Source organism: Balearica regulorum, chromosome 23 (genome assembly GCF_011004875.1).
Source record: "Balearica regulorum gibbericeps isolate bBalReg1 chromosome 23, bBalReg1.pri, whole genome shotgun sequence".
Taxonomy (NCBI): Eukaryota; Metazoa; Chordata; class Aves; order Gruiformes; family Gruidae; genus Balearica; species Balearica regulorum.
This window is the reverse complement of record NC_046206.1, coordinates 4,364,575-4,384,759: the sequence shown is the minus strand read 5'-3', so window position 1 is coordinate 4,384,759 and position 20,185 is coordinate 4,364,575. Positions and strand designations below refer to the sequence as shown.

General features: G+C 44.8%; 1 protein-coding gene across 18 annotated transcripts in view; it reads right to left on the bottom strand.

Moving 5' to 3' along the window:
* GRAMD1B (GRAM domain containing 1B) overlaps positions 1 to 20,185 on the bottom strand; it is a 134,307-nt gene that overhangs the window by 31,182 nt on the left and 82,940 nt on the right. For 13 of the 18 annotated variants that reach the window (XR_012838782.1, XR_012838781.1, XM_075774755.1 and 10 more), the window contains one exon: positions 1,763 to 1,973. Coding sequence is in view for 12 of the 18 variants with exons in the window: in XM_075774755.1 (XP_075630870.1) it covers positions 1,763 to 1,973 (211 nt within the window). In the remaining 6 variants the exon portion in view is untranslated. Of the gene's footprint in view, positions 1 to 1,762; positions 1,974 to 10,842; positions 11,164 to 18,377; positions 18,479 to 20,185 lie in introns of those variants that run through there. The other 5 variants (XR_012838783.1, XR_012838784.1, XM_075774759.1 and 2 more) reach the window with 4 other exon arrangements.

The window sequence follows — 20,185 nt, the reverse complement described above, 5'->3', positions numbered from 1 at the left end:
TGAAGGAGTGTGATGAACAAGCCAGTTCTCACACCATGTGAGCAAATATTAATGAGATCCCAGTGACGTAAGTGAAACCAGCTTCTCGGCTACAGGCATTGGGCTGAGCTCTTGCTGACATTCTCGCAGCCGCACCAGGAGAATGCCTTACTGGGGTCACGGCTCAGTACCACGGGGAGGGTTTCTGAGTGATGAGACAATTCTACAGTGGGGGACAGGAGAGAAAAAAGAAGGCTTACTTTGGAGAGGCGCTTGTGTGACTTAATCGGAGAGAAAGCATGCAGGAATGAAAAGAAAGAAATTAAGGAAAGAAGAAAAATTACCTCGCAAATCAAGAGAAGGAAAACCCACAAACCCAACAGAAAGCATTGTATCCCCCCCTTCCTTGTGAAAATCACCATGAATTAAAGTCAAGCTTTTAGTAGTCACTGTGTTGGTAAAAATTGCACTCCCGTGGCCTTAAATCACAGCACTTTATGGGCCAGGGCAATACAACTCATCTCTGTAATTCCCCCTTACCAAGGATGCCATTTCCCTGTCAGAGTACCCTCCAGCGTGGCTATCAACATAACGTGCCCTGCCTTCTGCCTGTCTCTGGTCTGCGGGGCTTTATTTTGGGGACAGACTGCTGGAACCATCATGCACGAGGGTTTCACCCAGCCCCGCTGCCCTGGGGCAGCGTTTGTAGGTCACTGCGTGCACAGGAAGCAAGTCTGACCTCAAGGGCAACCTCAGAACTGACAAGTCACAAATGATTCATTCGTCTTGAAAAAACCCTCCAGCCCCTCTTTTGAACCCAGGTACTTCCCCCGTAGTGGCCCAGTGAATCCTGTTTTCCTCTGCTGATAGCGACCACAAAGGCAAGTGGATCAAGACTTCTTGTGTGCATGACACAATCCAGCAATAAATGGGCAAAGATGTAACAACTCATTTCACACAAGCCTTCAGAGTTATGCCTGTGATACCGTGAAGTTATTCAGGCTGAAATACTTCACTTAAAAAAAATCTGGAAAAACACAAGGGCTCCTGACAGCTCACTATCTTATAATACACCACTGACAGTAGGTTTATAATTAAAGGTTATGTTTGGCTCTTAAGGCCTCATGTGTGTTTCAGCAGGTCCCACTGCTCACAGAAAATCAAGAGTCCCCAAAGACAAGGCTGTTTCTAATATGGTCTAAAGACATACTATCTTTCTAGGGAAAAGATCATCTACCCTGGCCAATGCAGTCATAATACGGCACCAAGAGGAGGCACTGTGCAGAGGACTGGCAAACTGATTCTGTGCAACTCGAACTTCGTCTCAACACAAGGCTTAGACAGGACTGGAGAAATGCATGGGCCCTTCAGGGGCCGTCTGCGCAGAGGAACCTTTATTTGTTCCATGACCCTTCATGATCCAGAAGATAAAAAGTAATTGCAACAGCGGATTTTCAAGGTCTTTCTCAAAACCACAGAGCCTCCCAAGGAGACAGGGCCTTGACTGCAGAACAGTTAACCTACATAAGCCGATATGGAACTGCAGTACGAGCCACGAGCAACTCATGGACTAAGGTCACTGAAAGGATGACAGAGTTGTGCTGAAGTCTGGCCTACGCAAATGGCTCCCAGTTAGGAGAATTATCAGAAGTATGACGGGGGAAGAAGCAGCAAAGTTAGCCAGAGAAAAAAAGGCACAGGACAAAGCCAGTGTACCGCATTAGAGAGTTTAGAACTGGGGACATGTGCACATCTTGACCAAAGTCGTTTGCTCACTTCTCACCTTGGAATTCTTGGCCCCACTGCGGCCTGACTGAGAGGAGCAGCTACGCTGTACGCCCTGCTCTGGCGTGGAAGGGGATTTGTCTGACGAGTGGTCTGAGCCTTTTTCCACCATGGCGTCTCCTTGGGAGTCCTGCGGTGTCGGGGACCGGGAGCGTTTGCGCAGGATCGGGGAGCAGGCAGGCGTGCTGCGGTTTGAGTTACTGGCAGTACTGTGGAAAGAATGAAAGAGCAGGGTTAATAATGTTCAGCTCAAACAGAAAGCAAGTGCACCCATGCCTTGAGGTAGAGGCATTACCCACAGATTTCTCCACTAGCACAGCGGAAAAATCTGGCTTCCTGAAGCAATGCACCCAATGCCACGCTTAGGACTTATGTCCCCAGTAAAATTAGTCTGTAGACAGTTATCATTTAGCAGTAGCAGAGGGAACTATGACAGCCTGCCAGTGTCTTTCTCCACCCACTCTTCAATTCATCTGACCACAGATGAATGCCTACAAGAATGAACTCATTCTCTCGTCAGCTCCGAGAGTTTGAAATTACGATCTGAGCTTAGAAAACCTAAACTCAAGAACGAGGGAGATGTCAGTGTGTTCTCAATACAGTTCCACTCTGTCCCTCCTTTATTTTATTTCAGCAAGTGTAACTATTCTCAACAGGATGCACAAAAACGGAATTGTGTCTTTTAGGAACACTCCGTTAAAGATCATCAAAAACGACTGGGCACTGGGAGGGGAGTCATGATGACAGACAATGGAGTCATGATTTCCTGTACCAAATCATCCTTTCCCAGACCAGCTAGAGTTGGGCATGAAACTGTTTTGCTATAACATAAAAAACTTTCATGATTTAAAGAAAAAAAAAAAAAAAAAACAACACATTCCCCTTTCATAACCGGGAAAAGCAAGACCTTCCAGAGTTTTACGGAAATTAGGAAACATTTAGGGGAATGGAACTTCTCATCCCGTATCTTCAGCAAATGCCCTGACACCTAAATCAGAAAGCCAGTTACATTACATACTTCTACAGAACAGGAAAACTTGGATTTCCTCACTGTTCCTGCTCTTTTGATGCCTCTTCTTCCTGCCAGACTCTTCAAAATACCACACACTACATCCATTTTTCCCTATGTAACTCATTTCCTTCACCAGTCAAATCTATTTCTGACCAGTGCAAACACCTTTGAGGTCTTTCCAGCTGGTACTGTTCAACTCCGCAACCTGCAGGTTACAGTGGAACCTGGGCTGATCCAAGGATGAACTCTGTGCTAACTCTACCATGCTGAGTTGTTACGGTACCCTGTTATCTTCTGGGTACTAGAAGGCAGGCCACAATGGAGCAACAGAAAAAGGATGAGGGAACTACAACTGTAAGGGATTGAATTAAAGAAGCTAGTACAATCAAACTCTTAAAAGGCTAGAATTTAAGCCCGATTATATGTAGCAAACTGAAGTTTGCTTCTCACAATGGGATAGTTAAAATGGATTGTTTCCTTTCTGAAAATCTACAAAAGTTGAATATATGCCTGAGGTTTCATTAATTCTCAGATAAAAATCATATCCACCTTACTACCTCTGAAGATGCCAAAACCACTTTACAAATGGTAGTTAGCAGATACACGTAGATAACGTAATACACTCCCTCCAGTAGTTATCAGGTTTAGTTTTGTTTGGTTTAGTACTGGATGAACTGGTCTCGTAATTTATCCTTTATATGCTCACTGCTGGTGTTAACGCACAAGTGATGAAACTTTCCCCGAACAATTTGCAGAAAGCATATGACAAAGTTGCTTACGCAAGCATTAATAGAATCAAATTCCACACTCATACACGCAAGGAGCTTGCAGTTGGCAAGAACAGTAGAATGGCACCTCACAGAAAACCCTTAGAAAATATTTTCAAGAACATAAAGTGTGGTAGTTCATATAGATAATGAACAGGCTAGAGAAAATGGCTTTGCAAAATGCTCTGCAAGCAGGTGGAAAGATGGATTAAATAACACTCTGTTACCTATTTCTACTTAATAGACTGAGAATCATATAGATATAGAATAATAAAAAGCTGCTTGTTCAAATGCCACCTAAACCCCAAGTTAGCTCCAGTGCGAAGACCGGTAGAGTAACTCCTCCTGCCTTAGCTTGTTTCTTCACAGTTCACGCCTACCAATGGCACATCTCATGAGTGAAATATGCCAACAGCATACTGTGTCCTCCCTTTCCCTGGTCAAGACGCAGGAACGCTGAATGCTAACTACATGTACAGCACAACTGTAGCAATATTCAAACTTTAATCACTCCAAATCATATTTGAAACAAAACAGAGACTGAGGAAAAGATGATCTGGACCATTCTCCCAGCAGCACTGCCTGCAATAGTTTAAGTATATCATGAAGTAAAATTATCAGGGCTTCTTTTAGCTTGTCGAAATGTACAAAAGTATCACGTTTTTTCACAGACTTTCCGCTGATCCAGTTAAAATGAGTATTTTACCTTTTCTGTCCTCCTGCTGCTACTTCTCCTGGCTAAACTCAGGATGTACACAATTTTTTAACAACCCAGCATAGTTGCATCCACTGTACCAACTGCAATCAGCAACTGCATCCATGTGCAGAAGGTGCTGTGCAAATGGTACTAAGGCTTGAAGTTCATCAGCAATGCTTCCAGAGACGGAAAGGGGTTTGAACTGCCATTCCTATGGTTAAGAATTCTAAATTCTGAGGCTGTATTGCTCCTGCTCATGCTGTGTTACTGCTTAGCTGGCATTACATCAAATTTCCTAAATCTTGCCCCCAGCATGCTTGATTCAACATAAACTGGTTTATTTGAGAGGTCCCCAGAAATACAAAGCAAGAATTTGAAGCTAATGTTTCTGAGTCACCTATTGCTGCACGAAATTTGTTTGAACAGAAGGACTCATTTTTCTGTACAGCTCTATGAAACCTGAGTTTATCATGCACAACCTCCTTCTCATTTTCAGTTCATATGAGTTCACACTCACAAGTTTCACTTTGAGTTTCAGCTTCAAGCAACTCTACAAAGACCAAGTCAAATTCAGTCAAGGTTCTGCTTGCTTTCAGGTTACAGCTATGAAGGAGTACTGAGTTTTTACTGCTTCTAAAGCAAAGTACAAAATAACCAGTTCAAAACCAGAGTACAGCTGCATGTGTACGTGTGCGTGTGAAACTCAGGTGAAACCCACTAAAGTTTGGCACTCTTTCACTCAAATTGTAATCAAACGAGAAATGAGACAAATTTTGCCTTTTGTGAACTGCAATAAATGTCTTAATAGCAGCTCCAGCGTACCCTCACCCACGCAAGTGTGAAAGATATATTCTCAGTTTTCATGCCCTGAGCACATGCATGCTCCAGAACTGGCTTAACTCGCCTAGCACAGATACTGCTAAGCCCCATACAGCTACAGAGGCCAACTCGAGCTAATGACCCAAGGTCTTACAAAGCTCCTCAAGCGGGGTTTTCAGTCACGGCTCAGTAACCCACGCTGCTGCAGCTACACAGGAGCAGCATCAGCACTAACTAGCTTAAAGCTGGCACATATATGTTTGTCCAGGCTCAGTTCACGCTACCGTAGCCATACGTTTTGGTGCCAGCTCTGCCAAACACAATCTCAGGCAGATTCTGGCCTCCAAGTTCATTTTCCAGTCACTGAGCATCTCTGGCACGCTTTAAAAAACTAAATCCATCCATACATATTGTGTTAGGTATGTATGGATTATCACCTTTGCAAAGATAGGGGGAAAAAAAGATAGCTTTGAGGGCACCGCCTTAGGCTCTCCCTTAAGTCAATGGCAGAGAGCTGATCAAACTCAGGAGGTCTGAATCCACCTCGCACAATCCGATGAGTGGGCAGTGCTGAATATTTCTCACGTGAAGGACTCCACGGGTGTGCGCCAATGAAGAACACAAAGTCTGTAATTCGGCCTTTCATCTCCACCACAGCGAGGATGGGCACAAAACCCACAAGCCTGCAGCTCCGTCCCACTCGCCTCCCCCTGCCCTGAGCCCCTCAAAACTCTCGCTGCTCCTGCTCGGTCCCTGAAGTTTGAATCCGACCCAAGGCACAGCCATGACGAACGCTTTCTGCAGTTGCCATAGTGACCGAGGCCTGCAATTGAACCAGGAATCAACGCCTGAAATGCCAAAACGGCTTGACCCACTTTGAAAAAAAATAATAGTAATAAATAATGCTTTACAGACCTAATTGACCGGAGCGCATTCAGGGCCTCCCATACCCCTGCAGCGTAGCCTTTAGTAGATGCAACAGATTAAGTCGGGGACAGAACACAAACAAGCCCACCTAAGCAGCAGCCCCTTACTCCTAGGTGAATCCCCTGCATGGAGTATATGAAAGCACAGACGGCAGAGTATGTCGTCTTGGATTATGTTCATGCCGTGCCTAAGAAACACCTCATCTTATGGTTGGAGCCGCAGTAAAAGTGACATGAGCAAGTCCGATGTGGCTAGGAAGAGGCCAAGCTCTGCTCAGTCACACAGAGAACAAGCCTCGGTATCTGGAGCAGAGTAGTGAAGAACCGAGCTTTTCTTTAGGTGGTGGAACAAGAACAAACAGTTGGCAATACACGGACAAGCTACCTGATCGCACCCTACCCTGGATGATCCACAAAGCGAGGGTGTGAGGCAAGACACAAAAAAGCCAATCTTCCTCCTCCAACGGAATATTTCCTGTAAAGATTTGGACCAGCCAGTAACAGCGACTTCGGCAAGCAGTGGCTTTTGGGAAAGGCTACAGTCTGTGCTCCACAAGCCAAGCTTGGGATTCTTGTAACTGTAAAAGAACCCTGAGGATGCTTTGCAATGCTCTAATGAAGAACTCAACAAGAAACCTGACTTTGTTCAAGGCTGTTAAATAAATTCTGCATAAATGACATTCAAGCAGTCCTGAATCGACATCAAAGTCTGTCCATCCTACCAGATCTTCTGAAATAATCACTCTGCCTGCCATCACAACACAGCCATCCCTAGGCTTAAGCCACACACCCTGCAACAGTCCTTTCCCAAATCACACATGCTCCAACAGCCAGCAGCCATCCTCCAGACGCAACAGCTTGCAGCAAGAGCAGCGTCACAGCGCCCGCGGCTACGCTGTACAACAGCCACTTGCTCTCCTCGCAGGTAGCGATACACACAGATTAAGACCACGCGCAGCAAATCCACTTGAATCTGCCAGTTGCAGGATGTGAATTAGAATTTAGCCAGAAGTAATCACTAGTCCCTTGAACTTCCTCAGGAAAGTCCTGATCTGGAAAGCTAATCGGCAGCCTCCAATTCCACCAGAGTTCTCAAAAGATCTTGCTTTACAAGAGTAAATCTGCTGAAGTTGCTCCCATCTCCCTGCAGCCCATAGCGCCTACCTGATAGTAAGCTCTTCAAGGCCCAAAACAGAGGTTACTGATAGCATGGCAGATGTCAGGCTTAATTCTGGTAAGTGCTGAGTACTGCGTCCCCAAACCAGCAAAGAAGTTAAGCGCATAAATTCAATTCTGTATGTAGACCCGCTGAAGTCTATGGGCTGTGCAAACAAAGTCAAGCCTGTGCTTACACGCTTTCCTAAACAAGAATGAAGGAGATCTTCAAGCATAAAACAGAACTCTACTGATAAAGTCTTGAACAGAGCAGAAAAAAAGCTACAAGGTCAAGAAGGCACCTCAAGCCCGGCTGCAGTACAAAAAGAGTTAATTCTCCTCGGAAACAGCTAGGAAGGGGGTTAATTAGACGCCTACAAAGACACTTTTCTGTGATAACAGTCTGACATCAGTGGAAAAAGATGAGATTCAGAAACTCATTATGCAGTCTACCAAACAGCAAGCAGATGGTAACAACTTTTGGTCATCACCAACCTACACTCACTTGAAATTGATAATCCAAGAATGAAAACCTCCATATATCTTAAAGCAATTCCCTGGGCTTGCCATTGCTGTACAAGCAGTAACAAAATGCTATACTTCTACATGTCCCAGTAAAAAGGACAAAAAAAAAAAAGCATTAAATTAAAAAGCAATGATACCTGTAGGGCTGTACAGAAACTGAGCAGTGTTTCATGACAATTGCCTTAAAAAGAACAGTAAGAAAAGTATACTTTCTGCATGCTTTTTAAACAATTATTTTTTAACAGAAAAGTCCATCCTTGACAAAGAGTTACTCTGATTATTTTGACGTTTCACAGAATGGTGTCCTCCTCCTGTGACATTCAATAGCATGTTTACATATTCATGAGATAAAATTAATGTAATTATTATGCTTCAGGAGATTAGCGAATCACTGCAAGCATTAGGAAGGAATTTGCCTTGTGCCCGCATACAGCACCGCAAGGTTGGCGAAATGCATTGTTAACAGTGTCATTGTCTTTCTCTGAATCATCTGATCCTGGTTGCCACTAGAGACAGACTATCAACTCTGATGGACAAACAGTCTGATATCTTACAGAAACTTCCACTGTGCTGGTTGGAAACAATCCCTCCGTGGTTCCCTTCCTACTTGGAGTTACTGCAAAAATCCCAAGAAAAAGCTGGAAAATGTTTTCAAAACAGAACAAGACAGATCTTAATTATACTGTCCAATAATGCAACAGTCCTAAGTTAGAAAGGATCGTTAATCTGCAGAGAACCAACACGTGCTATAAATCATGCACTGAACCCCTCCATCATTCACAAATTCATATAATTCCATTTGCTCTGAAGGGAGACAAACCACATGAAACGAAGTATGATGAATAATACAATGAAATCTGGGAAGAAACAAAGGGGAAATCACGTAAAATAAGAATTTCGCATCCCTCTGAAGCTGATGGCATGTCTGTTTCAGACACAGCCCCAAAGTGGTCACCTGCGAATCACCCAGTCTACGGCTGGACTTCCAAAGGAGGAACAGATAGGGGCTTTGGTTTCCTCTCCTCCCCACCGCAATGCCGATGGCTCTTGTAATTAACAGCAAAAATTGCAATACCCGATGCTGTCTTCAAAATCTCAGAGCCTAGAACTGGGCACAGAACAGAACTCGCAAATCATGTTTAAAAAATATATATATAATGGAGGACACTGTTAAGCCATCTCTGATGTGAAGAAAAGTTTGATAACTTGACAGCTCAAAGAATAAAAAATTAAAAATAAATCCAAGCATGTTTATTTTAAACCTCATTATTTCCACGCTAACCTCAAAATCTTTCAATGATTTGGAGACACAACATTGCTGTCATACATCAATCCAAGTGCATCGTTTCGAGGGAGAGTGAGAAAAACGCACTATAGCACTAAATAGCTAGTGATAAAGATCCATGCTCATTTTTTGATGAGGACATAGGTGTGATACAACTTCTAGATTAGCTCAGGAAGAGCACAAGCATTCTTTCTTTCTGCCCATCTGCTGCTGTAACTTCAGCAAGCCTCTGAGCATCCCAGGACTTTATCCCCAGCACAGGTAGCATTCCCCCTGAACACATTCCAATCTCGTTGCAGATAAACCACAGATTGAACGTCTAATGAAGCCTCACACCACATCTTATCAGCAACAAAGCGGGGGTGGACAGGGGTATTGTATATCTCAGGAGCAGAAGACAAAGCTAGAGCTTTACATCTTCCCACTCACTCCTGCTGCTCATCAGCATCAGCTTTCATAAGTTAATGGATGACACTGTGATCTTCAAAGCTGGGATCAAATCGATTTTTCTTTTGTTCACCTCTTGATGTTTCATCCCTTTACCATTCGGAAAACAACAGTGCAACAATTTCACGTTCCCTCACCCTGATACCCTCCCCATGCAATCTCTCTCCTTTGCTCTAACGGTGCAGCTGAAAGTAAAGAATAGAGAGGGCCAAGGGCCGCAGCAGATACTGGGAAGAGTCAGCCACCCTCAGTGTGTCACACGCAGTCCTTTGTCCTGAGGACCTGGCTCAGGCTTGTCCCCCTCCCCACATGACATATTCTCTATTGCTTTACCCAGCTTTCTGGTTTTCAGTGGCGTGGGCAGTTGGGGGCTTCCCTTGACAGAATGTTGGGCATCCAAAGTTACTGCACTGATGTAAAATACATGTCTGAGATTTGTATTTGCAGTTTCCTTCCATTCTGCTGAGCCAAAATCACAAGCTCCATCCTAAATCTACACGGTTCTCCTGCAGATGCACGTGACTTAATGAAGCAAGGAAACAGGAATATATCCTCTTTACTGAACCAGCGATTTCTATGATGCACAGGACAATGCTAGTCACCAGTAATCTAAGAAAAAGCAATTCTTTAGTGAATAGGGATTCATCAGATTCTCACTGCACAGTCTCCAGAGCACAGCCTGGAAAAGGCACAAAACAAATTCTGTCCCTTCCCATCACTGCAAATATATAAACACAGAGAGGAATGCAAAGCAGAACCAAGGCATCAGTGTGCATGCTCTGAGACCTTTTAAGAGCAAGGGAGCACATGGGCAAACAAATACACCATATTTCTGCAGGAGCTGCAGCTGCCCCTCCTGTGACGCATCGCCAGTTCATCCAACTTCAACCCCCTTCTGCCTCCCTCCATATACCCAGATGTTATGAGAGTAACAACTGCCCCTGCGGGGCTGGGGGAGACAGTAGGCGTAAAGGGCAAAGGAGGAGGGGTGAGGGGAACGAAAGCTGAAAAAACAATCAGATTCGCTCATCGGTTGCTTCAAACAATCGAAAAGGCTGCTTTAGCAATTCGACTGCAGGAGAGGTAGGGCGCGTGCATGGGGGAGAACAAGAGAAAAAGGAATCAGCCTGTGGAAAGGAAAAGAAACGAAGCATCTCTGCAACATGATGTCACGCTGTCTGCTTTCGAGTCCCCCAAACAGAAAGGAGCAGCAGCAGCAGCAACCAACATGGACTCCAGATTTAATCTGCCCTGAAAGCGTATGTCTCGGGTGGTAGATTTGCTCGGCAAACCTGTGCTGAGCACAGCACATACAGCCCTTTGGCTCCCGTCTTTCACACGCACACACGGGTGCACACACATTCAGAGCCTGCAGACAGCACGTACGCGCACAGAGGGGAGAGGAAGAGAGGCATCGGCAGAAGGAACAGGAGAGTAACACTAACCTGGTAGCCATTAGGGACGGTAGTGCAGCGCGGAGCGGCTAGGAATTCATTCATTCATGCACTTGTGTGTGGTGGGGGGAGAGCGAGGGTGGGCCAGCGGTGAGGTGGGAGGGTACTCACCTCCTGCACCATCTCCCGAAGGCAAGAGGGAGCAGGGGGTGCCTGGGGCTCCTCACGGGCACCCAGAGCCCCCTCCCTCAGCTGCCTTGCATACTGCTCGGGCTCCTGCCACGGCTCAGCCTCTCTTCTCCCCCCGCCCCGGTCTTTGTGGTTATGATTGTGCGGCTCAACTGAGGTCTGCGCGCCTCTCCCCCTCGCTGCCAGTTCTTTCACACACGCTCCTGCACGCGCACACAAACACACACGCGTGCGCGCGCATGCACGCAGCCTGTGGGCTGCCGCTTTACATAATGCAACCCCCTTAATGCCTTCATTATTCACGTCTGCCAGAGGAAAGGGGGGGGGGGGAGTGGAGAAGCTCCCGCGATTTTTCCCAGGGTCCCCTGATCGTACCTGTCACTTTTAGATGCTATTCATAAAGTTTGGCAAAGCCTACAGGTTGACAAAAAAATCATATTCATCCTCCCTGTGTAGACACTAGACCATTCAAAACATGTGGGAGAAAGTTTCGAAACCTGTAAGCATGTCAGCGCAACAACAGCCAGGAAAATTAAACCCTAATTAACAGGTAAAGTGGATTATCTAAACTGAATTAAACACTGTGAGGACACACTCATTCAGAGAAGTAAGGTGACCTCAATGCAATTTAGCTTACTTCATCTAGGAAGCTAATTTGGTTTCATTTTTCATGCCTATCCATGTGTAAACGGGCCTGGGATTTTTAAAGAAACATTATCAAGCAGAGTTTACAGCCCTACAGCAGCATTAGTACATGGCGTTTCTTTGGGGGACGTACACACCACTGTAACCCTACACACCCGCTCACGGATGTCTTTATGCCAGAATAAGGAGAAGGGTTTCAGTCCCTCCCAAGGGCCCTCACAGTACAGTATATATTACACAGGCAGAAGGATGAAAAAGAGGAGCATAAAACAATCGACTAGCTTGCACTCTTCCTTCCAGTATATGAAATCAGACCTTGTCTGTGCAAGGCAATAGTGTGGAACTGATCTGGAACAGCTTCCTGTACGAACACCTGTGATTTGAAACGCAAGTGTCCATGTGAGGAAGTACTCTGGGCTTTAAATGTGAAATAACTTTCCGGCATAGACAACCCTTTAAGAGTATCCAGAGAAGCTCCTGTACCAGAGTGGCTACAGTAGTTTAAAAATGTACACCTTACATCGCTTCCATTCCTCATCAGTCTCTCCAGTCTACATTCACATCGCCCACCTTAGTTATTTTCAAAGTTCCCTGTGGTGTCAGCTGAGCCAGGCAGGCAACTCCAGAACGTGATTCAGAGTACCTAAATCAGGAGCCTGACTAGAGCCGACTTTAGCTGCTTCCAATGACCCCCCCAAGGGACTTACCGCTCCCCAGCAATAACAGAAGGAGCTGTGCCTTGAGGTGTGTAAATACTCATCACTCTGCCCTTTGCTTCTTTTTGTTGCCTTCTAACCGTTCCATACACAGGGTTGACCATTTTCTCATCTGTTTAGAATCAGTCACAGCGTTCAGTGCTAATATCCCAAAACAGCATCTTTCCAAAAGGCTGATTATCCATCATTTCGCTATAATCAAAATCAGTGGGAGCAGGAGGTGCTCTGCTCTTAAGAATCAATGCTCTGCACCAGCAGACTCGTGGCACCATGCAATTCAAACGCTGCACGTGATTTTAAATTGAAAACACTATCACCATACACGTCTTTATCAGGACAGCACAACAGTGCCATCACCTTTTAGGTATTACTCAAAGAACGCACATAGATGCACATGAGTTCACCGTGTATGTGCCACTATTTCAATAAATACATTGCCCCCTTAAAGAGATCCATCGGCTTGATGCCAATTCTCTGACATCCTTCTCGCGACCAAGCTTCTTTCATCACCCTCTCTGTTTACAGTGCTGCCAATCACAAGCACCTAAAACACATCAACTTTCACCCCAAATGTAAACTTCCTCACCAAAACCACTGAAGTATTTCTCCAATACAAACCTAAGGATGAACAAGAACACAGCAAAATCTGTTTATTCAGTCGGGAAAACCAAGGTGATAAGCAGAGCCACTAGAACTTGCACAGTGACTTTTCATTTTCATACATGACCATTAAAAGTTAGAAATGCTTACAAAAGTTCATAAACTGGTAAATTTACAAACATGTTTACAGAAAATGGTGTGTTACATACAAACTTTCCTATTCCCTGTGTTGAAGGCAATGGTACCTCCATATCCAAGGATGGTGTGATTCCTACTGAAACACTACGTCTAGGACCGTAATCTAGTTTCAACATGTGAACAATGTGGATAAACCGGACAGGGTTCAGATAAAAGCAGCAAACAGTAAAAGACAGTTGCACTGAATCCATTCCACACAGATGGAAGGTCAAAGAATGACAAGCTCTAAACGATCACCTGGAACACAAGTTTGATAATACTGGGTGACAGATGGAAGTGCTGAAAGCCGAAGCTAGGCAAATTCTGGCTAGACAAAGGAGTCACATTTTTGGAAGTAAACAAAACTAACCACTGTAACTAATTCAAGGCTAAATTATCCATCTGTGACAAACAATATTATGCAAGGTTTTATGTTTTCCTAAACACTCTTCTGTACCACAACTAGAATGAATTTGGGCAAGTCTTATACCTTGCTTTCAACAGGACTTAGAAGAGATCTCTGAATGGTCCCATTTCGTTTAGTCTATGAATCTTTCAGTGTTTTTTCCTTATGGTGTTCAAAGATGTATGAAAATAGCTGGAAGTGTGATTCTCAGCCTCTACAACTTTTGGTATGTTTTGTCTGAAAGACTAGTAAGATTTGAACAAGACACTCTTTTTCAACAGCCACATGAGGGCTACACTGACCCAAAGGATCTCATGAAATTCAGTATAATGGCTACATCAGATCTGGAACCACAGAGAACACTCAAAGGCTCAAAGAAGGCCATGAAGTGGTAGAATAGATTCAATGCATGAGTTTAAGACCTACCCACTCTTCAGACTGTCAGGAGAGAAGATGATTCAAACAAAAGTTCTGCTTCCAAAAGCACTGTAAAAGCAGTAGTAAAAATTCAAGACTGACTTGGAGAAAAGTTTCTTAGGGTTATCTGGGATGGCATGCAAAAGGCAAAGTTACAGGTAATTTGAAAAATCAGGCAACACCTCAAAAGCTTTACAAACTTTATCAGATCTGCAAAATTCAACCCAGAACTCTTGGAAGGACAAATATTCTTGCTAGATTTCTGGGTCTTTGCAGCACCATTCACATCACTACGAAGACAGCTTGTCTCATGGTGATAAGAGTTTGATAATACTGCACTAAGAGGATCTTGAGGGGCCTTTAACGAAGGTCTTCTGAATGTAAAGCCACCAGTTCCTGTTTTGTTCAAGAGGTGCAGAACGCATTGTATGTCGACTAGGTTTACTTGCACATGTGTCTCTCAGCCCTTGCCCTGGTACTGGCATTACAGAATCAAGACAAGCACTAAGGCATTATTTCATGTGTGAAGGTCAGCTTTAGGAAGGCTCGACTACTGAGCTATGTTCATGGCACGACACGGTCGCACACCACAGCCTGACCACCACAGGACTACTGAGCCCAACAGAAAGTTGAAAAGTCATACATCAGGAGCACTCCTTCCAAGGATGCTCTAATTCAGAGCATGCCTATCTCTGGTAGGCTCTTCAGTGTTCATGCAGACAGTACAAGCCGTACCTTTAGCACTTGCTGGACTGAGTGGCACGGCTGGTTTCTGCTCTACTGTCTCGGATCGAGCCGTAATACAAGCACGCTCATACATATTGCATCTCTCAGGTGAGAGGAAATGATGCACTGTCCAAGTAATTAAAGCCCAGGACTGACAATAGATACACACGAGACAGTCCGGTGCCTGAACATCCAGGCCTACAGAGCAACAAGTGGGTTTGAGATAAACTCTGTATCCAGCTACAGCAATCTTACCCTCCCTGTAAGCCACACCAGTGATAGGGAAACAAACAGCACTCTTTAGAAGTCTGTCTGCAAAATGCCTGGGAACAATGAGCACCTGGATTTGAAAACACATCCCATTTCTCATTTCCCCTTCCCCAGTAATTCTTTGTCCACTTTTAATACAATCCATTCTGAAAACTTAAAGCCATTGAGGCAGTTATTCCCCAACATTTCTGCTTTTCAGCGGAGTTCAGAACAGAACCAGGGGACGCTTAACACTTTCATAGTACTTCTGGCCTTGTCTTCAAAAAGACGTCTCAGAAACGTCAAGAAAGCGTGTCCTCAGGGAAAACTCAGTGTAGTGCTACAACCTCAGGATCTGCACGTAGGATTAGCATTAGTGGGTAACCGAGGCATCTGGGTGGTAATTAGTATTTTGCACACATTTAATTTTTTTTGCTCATACCACTGTTGGAGCACAGAAGCTGCTTTTCTCCTAGACACTCTCTTGAACTCTGAATGTATGGACTCTGCTTTTGAATGCACAGCATTGTACAGGCTGAGTTCTCCGACTGGGTATGTGCTCCTGTTTGCTAGCTCCTGCTCAGACCATGGAACATCCTTCCAGCCTCCAGAGTACAAAACGGGTGCTACTCTTCAAACCCCACAGCATTCTCACCCTATTAAGCATTAAGGAGCACTGCCAAAACTCTCCCGTCTCCCTTGCAGAAAATGGGCTCCTAGACAGGTACCAGGAGAAGCAAAAACCTTTGTAGAGTACTCTGAACCGACAATGGCATTTTCATGGAGCAAGATACAGTGGCTGCTAAGAGTGCGTGGATTCCTACAGTAGTGGGGGATGGAGGAGGCAGGCAATCATGTGCTCAAAGGCATGGGGAGGAAGAGGGGGAGGAGGAGAACAAGGAGAGAGAGAACAAAGTGTCAACATCTTAACTGGGACACACAAAGAGCCAGTTCTTAGTAAGAACTTAATCCAGGATTAACAAGAGGTCAGCTACCTCTGCAAGGAGACTGCACTAAAAGGAGCTAATTAGCTCTCCTTAATTGCACAAAAGAAACCACACAAAATTAAAGACATTCACAAGTGGCAGATCCCACCTCACCTAGGAAACAGAGTCCTACCTGTTGTCCTCAGCACTACGCTCAAACAATACGCACGTGGAAAGCCAAAAGGAGGAAAGGTGAAATGATGTTAGGGAAGAGGCTGTGGGGAGTTAGGCTCGGCATCTACAAGTGAAGTGTTTGAGCGAGAGCTGGAGCCTCCATCACACAGGACAAGCATTTTCAGCAGTCAGTATCTTTCTAGACAGTTTCTTCAGCAATCGCTGCCGTGACATATGGAACTGCCCAAGATCCCTACAGTAACTACAGCTATCGCTTTCATAAACAGCATTACCCATGGGGATATCTAATGCAGTTTTAGCCCTCTTTAATTCAGTGCGATCTCTGAAAATGAGAAGGAAGGCTAGCACAAGGGCAACCAGTCAATTTTTCTGTGTCGGCCCAACTCTGCCCTGTAGATGAAGAACAACAGGCTCACATCCCAACATGGGTAGGCGTTGCATCCTGGTCAGGATAAATGGACAGCACAAAGAAAATGCATCATGGATCACGGACGGGTAACAGCTCCTGGCCTGGAAACCACCAGTCCAGGATGATGCAATGAAAAATGCTGGCTGAGCTGACCTCCCAGAAATTCTTTGTCTTGAATTGCTAATCATATATTACAAAGACACTTAGATATCCTTAAGTCCCCTGCCAACTTCCACTTGACACTAAATCCATCTCTTTCTTCCTCTGAAACCTGAAACATTATATGTTGTGTTCTAGTGCACTGATAGTGAGCTGGTGCATATTTTACCGCAGAAGCACTTGCACTGCACTGACATAATGTATACAGCAGTCAGCATACTCAAAAACAAAGATTAACAAGCACATCAATAACACTAACAGACATCTCCGAGATAGAACACTAATAAAAGTAACTCCCGTATTTTTTTGTTTTATGGCACCGTGCTGAGGGCTGGGCAGCTTGTGGACAGACCAGGGCCCTCACCCTGAGCAGTTTACAGTGCAAGACTTCACCTGTGCAGTGAAAGGCACAAGGACAAGAGCCTGCACTGATTTCAAACACGACTGCAATCGAGGGAGCCACCTTTGAGCACCAGGGTCTGAGTGCAGCCCAGCTGCAAGATCAGTTCCCAGTTTAAGAGAGGATGAAGAGAAAAGCAAAACAACAGGTTGACCAGGGGAAGGCTGTGAAACACACAAAGAAAAATAACAACAGAAACTGGAGATCACCCATTAATTGCAGGTCCCTGTGGAATCGTTACAGTAAGTACTTCCTCTATGTATTATCTATGTATCCTTCTTTTCTTATCCCGGAATTAAACATCACGTTATTGCACTTTCAGTTACATTGCAAAGGTAGCCACCGGGGCAGCCACCAGCAGCAGCCACATTTCACCTCAAATCCAACACAAATTATGTTCTTTGGATACCACTCTGAACATGAGAAAGCCATATTCATTTCTGCTCCCACTAATTGGGCAGCAACCCTCATATATGCTGTTCCTATGCACAAGCTCTGCACAAAGAGAGAATTCCCTGACATCTGGATAAAGCTTCAATAGCTGCCATTGGAGCGAGCAAAAATGCACATCAGCTGTTCTGTGCCAGGGGCTGGGCTACACCCGGTCTCCTGGTACAGACATGCCCCACTCCTTCAATCCCTTCCACCACCACCATCCCTCCGCTCCCTGTTCCACGCTGCACTGAGCTGGACCAGCTCAGACCCGTGAGTAGATTTATGAAGAGAAGGAAGAGAAAAAGGGCCCTAAAAGCGTGTGATCTCCTTCTTTACCACTGGCTGGTGCAGTGTGCGATTCTGCATCGTGTAACAGTTAACAGTTATGCCAGCTTCTCCGTTCCTCCAGACTGTTCCAATCACTTTATCCCAACCCAAATCAGCCTTCCCCCAAACCACTATCCCAATCTCTACTTTCAGACTCCTCCCGAGCCACCTCTGATTTTCAATCCCAATACACATTCACACACGTTGGATTCATCCCCACTCTCACTGATTGATTTTCTTAACCCTGCTTGACCCTTTCTTCCAGGAGGGTCTCAGCTTCCCCTAATCTTTCTATTGCAGAAACTCAGTAACAACACTAAACAGCTACTCAGTCCAGCCCCTACTCCCATGAAGACAGAACATTGCCCCAGAAGAGTCTTGCTCAGCTTCTCCCTGCAAACCCCCATCCCTTCCACGCCGTCTTAGATTTCTCATCAAGCCCTCTGTATCTCCCTCCCAGCCCTGCACCGCAGCAGGGCATCCTTTGTCCTGAGGAACTGCCTGACCTCACAACGCACGTACAAACACAAAGGAACTTGCATCCACAGGAAGGAGTCCTCCTGCCTGCCTGGGAGATGAAAAACGAAGAGCTCAATGATTGCATCGCCACCTGTTACCACATCGCATTTCCTGGGGTGCAGCTGCGTGTCTTCCCTGCTCCTCTGCTCTCCGATTCTGAAACCACCATTTAAACTGCAGACAGAAGCAATTCTGCGGGGGGAGAGATCACGAAACCATTCAAGAATCTTACTGCTCCGATGCATTTTATACTCTCAGAAGTAGTTGACAAAAAGATTCCTCGCTCTGATAACAGCTTGGCATGGCTGAAACAAAGCCTTCTTTGCAACTTGCTACCCAGCTCTGGCATCTGAACTGGCTGCTACCCACTAGAAGAAAAGCACTCGCTGTCTCTTTAAGAATGCCCTGTAGCCCACATCACTAGAGCTCAGTTAACCCTGGCTGCTCCTCACTCTGTTCACTGATGACAGCTATGAAATTTCAGGATGACTTCTCTACTCCTGCTCTTACCTACCTGTTCTACTGCCCTAGTACAGCTTCTCCATGTTGTTGCACACCCCTGATATCCCAACCATTTTTGCTGGAGCACTTCAGCAGAGCTTTATTATATACCCCTATACTCTCCGCAATAAAAACCACACCAGGGAGCACTTCTGTGACAACAAAGGAGCAGAGCAGACAGCGAGGACCTAAGCATCCCAATTACCTCCAAATTCAAGTCCCTTACTCCCACAAAGCACTCTTCTCGGACTACTTAGCCATTTCTACAGACATACCGATTCTTCATCTTGCTGAGCTAGAGGGACTCACTACGCACCCTTCTCTAAACCTTATCAGACGCAGCGCAAACCATCTACTTCCCTGATACAACAGCAGGCAGCACAGCCAGCAACAGGAGAAATACTTGTCTTTAACACATGGGTATTTTCAGATATAAACTCTTTGAAAGGCCATCTTCTATAGAGAGGTTATAAAATGCAGAAGGTAATAATGTGACTCATATTGGAAGTATATATAAACACACATACAAAAACCTGTCTCACAAGGAAAATAAACAAAGACAGCGGCTGATTATCTTCTGGGCAAAGCATGAAGAACACTACCCTGCCACTGTCCTCAATCTTGTACCTACTCCAGATAGGCATAACAGAGGAAAGAGAAAAGAAAGCAAGAAAGCAGTGCAGCTCGACGGCGCGCAGGGTAAGAGTGCAAAGCGAATTAGACATGTTCTTGCAACATGATACAGGAACAGGAAAGACTGATGTGATGCAGAGCTGCATCGTCTATCAATTATATCTCGTGGAAGCTGATGAAAGATTTGCTCTGTATGATCAATTAATCTTTACCAGGAACTTCATTATAAGGGTGCCATATAACCAGAAATACATTTTACAGCAATAAGTTCAAAGCAACAAAAAAAAAAATCACAATATTCACGAGACTTATTTATGAAAAGAAACTTGAAGGGTAAACAAAGTGAAGTGGTCAACAAATATTTGAAGAATGTAAATACTAAAGAGAAAGAGAAGCCATAGTAAAAGGTTTTATAACAATAAGCAATGTGATTATATTAAATTGAGGGGGGAAACTAGGCTGAAGTCAAATCCTTGCAGTCAAGAGCATGAGAGAAGTGGTATAAACCCATTCGCTTGTCATGTTTATAAACAGCATTAGGTAACCATTAATAAAAACAAAACAGGGAACTGTCCCACACTGGCAGGAGCGTGAATCAATGCCTCAATTCCATCAAGTTTTTTTCCGTCTCTAGTTCTGCTTTCCATAATTTTCCCAATAGACAGCAGCCCAGTCCACTGACTTCTTGGTCACTGCTGTTTGCTAGCAATGCAAGACTCTTTAAAGGTTTGCATTTGGCTGGTGTTACAGCTGTTTGAGCATTAT